This window comes from Corylus avellana, chromosome ca6, assembly GCF_901000735.1.
Source record: "Corylus avellana chromosome ca6, CavTom2PMs-1.0".
NCBI classification, from domain to species: domain Eukaryota; kingdom Viridiplantae; phylum Streptophyta; class Magnoliopsida; order Fagales; family Betulaceae; genus Corylus; species Corylus avellana.
The window spans coordinates 28,833,231-28,838,209 of record NC_081546.1 but is presented as its reverse complement, the minus strand read 5'-3'; the positions used below and the strand labels follow the sequence as shown (position 1 = coordinate 28,838,209).

The 4,979-nt window shown below is 34.3% G+C and overlaps 1 protein-coding gene across 1 annotated transcript; it reads left to right on the top strand.

Annotated features, from left to right (window-relative positions):
- Nucleotides 1-30: 30 nt before the first annotated feature.
- LOC132184543 (RNA polymerase II C-terminal domain phosphatase-like 4) lies at nucleotides 31-3,045 on the top strand. The gene is made up of 4 exons (XM_059598214.1): nucleotides 31-705; nucleotides 1,553-1,738; nucleotides 1,826-1,864; nucleotides 2,442-3,045. The coding sequence occupies exons 1-4, from the start codon at nucleotides 403-405 to the stop codon at nucleotides 2,751-2,753; spliced, it is 840 nt and encodes a 279-aa protein (XP_059454197.1). The 5' UTR covers nucleotides 31-402; the 3' UTR covers nucleotides 2,754-3,045.
- The last annotated feature ends 1,934 nt before the right edge of the window (nucleotides 3,046-4,979 follow it).

Below are 4,979 nucleotides of genomic sequence, written 5' to 3'. Positions count from 1 at the left end.
CACAATGAAATATTTTTTTCGTGAACTGCAGATATGATGGTTTGGTAGTTGTCAGGCAAAATTTGTATCATGGGATTTATTTTGCATGGGTTACATGGTAGTAATGTGGAATATTCAGAACCTATCATATTAAAGGAAATTATTTAAGAATAATGCCAATCTTACTGTTTGCATCCCTGTCCCCATTGGACCTTGCAAACTAAATAGAGTCCCTTATTAATTTCGATTGGTTATGAGTCGGCTTTTGCTCTATCCCAATCTGCTGCTGGCACAGAAGATGAGTGATAATTTTTGTAAATTATCATCTAATACTTTTGATTTTGTTGCACCAGTTAGTTTTCTTTGACATTCTTCACACTTTAGTGACTATATGTACTTGTTGCCTTATTGTGTTGAAAAATTATGAAATGGATAGATGTCTCAAAAGGCAGCCTCTTCATGCTGGATTTTATGCATATGATGACCAAGTTAAGGCCCTTTGTTCGCACGTTTTTAAAAGAAGCAAGTGAGATGTTTGAGATGTATATTTATACAATGGGTGATCGGGCCTATGCATTGGAAATGGCTAAGCTGCTTGATCCTCAAAGAGAGTACTTCAGTGATAGAGTGATTTCACGAGATGATGGCACCCATAGACATCAAAAGGGTCTTGATGTCGTGCTGGGGCAAGAAAGTGCAGTTCTGATTCTTGATGATACAGAAAATGTAGGTACATTTGCATTCAGCTAACCTTTATATTTGCTTAACCAGTGTATTTTAATGTTAATCTGATAATACTTGTTAGATGTGCTAACCAGACCTGAAGTAATTTTTTTTTTTTTTTTTTTTTTTTTTTTTTAAAAAAATCCTTATGATGGGCAACAGGAAATTAATAAATTATTGTTGAATAGGTACAAATAAACCTATCTTTTCATATATATATGTATCCAAAATGGAACAAATTGTCTTTTCTTCTGAGGATGGGGAGTAGTCTTTTCCCTTTTATTGGGCCTAATTCAGATTATAGAAATTAGGGAACCGAACAGTGGTATTTCTACCTCGATGAGGTAGTATGATTTTAGTTTAAGAGGTCTGCAGTAAAATGCCTTGACAGTGTCCTGGAGTTCAGAAAATCAACCTCAATATGCCAACTTTGTTTTACACTAGGAGCTACTGAAATCAAACCAGAAAGATTTAGTAGTCAGGATTGAAAGGATATGCAGAATATGCAGTTTCTCCTGGTGTATATAGAAGGACTTTGTATACCCTTAGAGTCTGTCTGAGGCTGTTAATGGCCCTCGCTGTAAAGAAATTATTTGCCACAAATGGAGCTAAAAGGGAAATTTAATGAAGTATTTCCTACTACCAGCTTGTCTGTGCTTCATTCTTTTATATCTGCACTCTTTCTTGCTTAAAAGATAGGCTGAATAGGAAATGATACCCAGTGTTTGCTTTGATTCACTGGGTATCATTTCTGTTGCCTTGAACCACCAATTTATCTTTATAGGTTTTTGTTTGCTAGAATCATCCTTCTACCATAATCTAGATATAAATGTTTAATGCATTATTGTAGGCATGGACGAAGCACAAGGACAATTTGATATTGATGGAAAGATATCACTTCTTTGCTTCAAGTTGCCACCAATTTGGCTTCAGTTGTAAATCTCTTTCTGAGTTGAAGAGTGATGAGAGTGAGACTGACGGAGCACTTGCTACTATTCTTAAAGTTCTTAAGCAAATCCACAATATGTTTTTTGATGTATGTCCCTCTTCGTTCCGCTCAATTGATAATAGTTAATATAGTTTGTTGTGTGATAAATTCTAATGTAGGGGAACCTTCTTGCAGGTACTTGAGGATAATCTTGTTGACAGAGATGTTAGGGAGGTAATGCTCTTCTTGACAACTGAAACATGACTAAAATATTTATTCTACGCTTTGTTCCAAGTGTTCTACTTTTGTTGTCCAGACCTGGTCCCCAGTGGCAAGCGCCTATACATATTTGTAGTCTTAACATTCCTGTGACAAGGATGATTTCAATTGTTTCCGATATTATGGGTTGAAAAAACTGTGCAATAAATGTTTTTTTTTTTTGGTTAATATATTAAACCTGGCTTATTTAGTGTCTTGCATCTTTGTAAAATTCTTAATTTCCACTATCATCTCTCCCTTTCTGCTTCTGGTTGGGTTCCGCCTAATCTGGCATGGGGTCTGGCCTACTGAATACTACTAGTCTGAAAGTTACACATCCTGCTTTTGTGTCAGATTGGTAGTGAAGATCCATTCTCAGAAAACATTAAATAAGGTGGCCTGGTCAGGGTTCTAAGTATTGAATGGACACCATAGTTCCTTTTTGTAACCATGAATCAATTTTTAACTGCTGTATGTTAACTTAAGTAATAATTGTTGAATGCCTTCCCATTAATTCATCCTGGTAAACTTTTCTGTATGTCATTTTCTGCAGGTTCTGAAAACAATTAGGAAAGAAACCCTGAAGGGGTGTAAAATCATCTTTAGCCGCGTGTTTCCCACAAAATTCCCGGCAGATAATCACCATCTCTGGAGGATGGCAGAGAATTTGGGAGCTACTTGTGCAACGGAGCTCGATTCATCCGTGACGCATGTGGTCTCTACAGATGGTGCAACAGAGAAATCTCGTTGGGCAGTGAAACAGAACAAGTTTTTGGTCCATACAGGGTGGCTAGAAGCTGCAAATTATCTGTGGCAAAAGCAACCTGAAGAGAACTTTCCTGTCAACCAAACAAAGAGCCAATAACTAACACCTTTGTATGTCAATGCTAACTCTTGGTGGTGATGCTCTCCAGCAGTGTAGACCAAAGAGGATCTAAACCTACCATTTTCTTTTAGACCTTTGAATGGTTAATTATGTTTCATAGAAAAGGTGGATTGGGGTTGGATGATTTTCAATCACCTAATAGGTTGAAAAAAACTAATCAGTGGACTAATTGTTTGGACACTCTGTTGGATCCTGATCTATTTTTTTGTATATAAATTTTCTAGATGCCTTTTTAGAGAGATTTGAAGTAACACACACAGGCCTTAAATTGTTATTTTCTTGTTTGGAATTGGATGCTCTTTTATTTATCTTCGTTTTCTTTAATTAATTTTTAGTTTTTCTTTTTAAATATGTAGTGGGCTGTGGTTTTGTGATGCTCCTAGCTAATTTTCTATGAAAAGACTTCCGATGATGATGGTGGTGGTGTTGGCCATCGTTGTTCAAGCTACGGTGCAAGCAGAAAACCGGTCATTTTCCCATCTATCTCTCAATCATCCCTCCTCTCTTACTACTTTTCCGCATTCCTCTCCAATTATCTCCCTCTATCCACATAATGATGCTAAACATCAACACAATCGTTCAAAGAGAAAAAAAATACTCCCAAGGAAAAAGAAGATCCTCATTCAATAAGTACTCCCAAGGAAGAACAAACTTCTGGTTCGGAAAAAGAAAGCACTAATTTAAAATTAGAAGCAGCAAAAGCAGCATGTAGGAAAGAGTGCACCAAAAAGACCGCAAGGACGAGAAAAAATAACCGTAATTTCCCCTTGGTTAAGTCGGAATATACAGAATGTTTCCAAGACTGCATGAAGAGAAAAATGCACGAGCCCTAAGATTTTGATTCGGTAAAAATTTCTGATTGTTCCAATTCGATGTCTAGATATCTATTAGAACCAAATTTGCCAGCTACTTCTCTAAATCGATCCTTCTCGTATTGGAATTAAAAAAAATAAATGTTTTATTTTTTTATGTTAGTAGTTCTAACGTACATAAAATCAAATACAAAATTGAAAAGAACATTTTTCTTTTTTCACTTCAATTGGATATTAAATGCTCCTTAATTAATGAGTTTCAGTAATATTAAACAGAAACTCCTTTGCAGTGATGTCCTATCATAATTTCTTTCTATACTAGAATAAAGCAATTTTTGTACTGGAAAAAAAAAAAGAAAAAAGAAAAGAAAAGAAAAGAAGCTTATCCTCTAATAGAACAATGAAAGTTTTTTGATTCACTTATGAGGTGATTTGGGTGAAATACTGGATTTACATAAACCCAATTAGAGTAATTTATGTTATATTTTACAGTGTCCTTGAACTCTGAATAAATATGGAGATCAATATATTCTAATATAACCACAAGTAATGCAATTGAATTTGTGTTCTAATTCTTTTTAACTCACTAATGTTACGATGTAGGACTATATTTACCTATATTTTTTTGTAAAAATGAAAAGTTAGAAAAATATCAAAAATAATATTGGAGCAGCGCCGTTTGATCAGAATTTTATCTGTTCTCAGACAATTGAATGCAAAAGGAAAGATTGTCACGATTCCCACTTATTGTCAATTTTATATTAGGATTTTCTTTTTATTTTTATTTTATTAGGACTTTATTTCCTTTTCTTAATAGGGTTAAATTTACTTTAATTATTTTCCTTTCATTATTAGGATTATGTTTACTATTACTACTAGGATTATGTTTATTTCCTCTATAAGTTTTTCTCTTCGATAAATAGGTTATAGCTTATTATGTAAAATCAATTGAATTTTTATCAAATCAGAGAATTTTTTCTCAACTACTCTGCAGAGTTTTATCTATCTTTTAGCATGTAAGCTTGTTTTATCTCTTGGGGTAGAAGACGAAGACACTTCTCTTTACAGAATCAAAGATGTTGCTCTTTAATTAGTTACTTTAGTCTTCCGTTACGTCATGTTACTTATGCAATATGGCCATGTCTAAGTTGACATTTGTTAGTGTGGGAGATGCAGATTATGTTGACAAAAGAAAGAGGAATAATAAGTTTTTTTTTTTTTTCATCATGTGGCAAATGAAGACAGATCGAGGAAGAACCTATGGCAAGTTGCAAAAGAAATGAGAGAAGAGTTATTAGTTATTTTTCGTTTGTATTTACTCTATGGTGGGTATACTTCTAAAAATGAAAAAAATTCAAGATTTTCTATCTCCGCCACTGGCAGGAGAAATGTG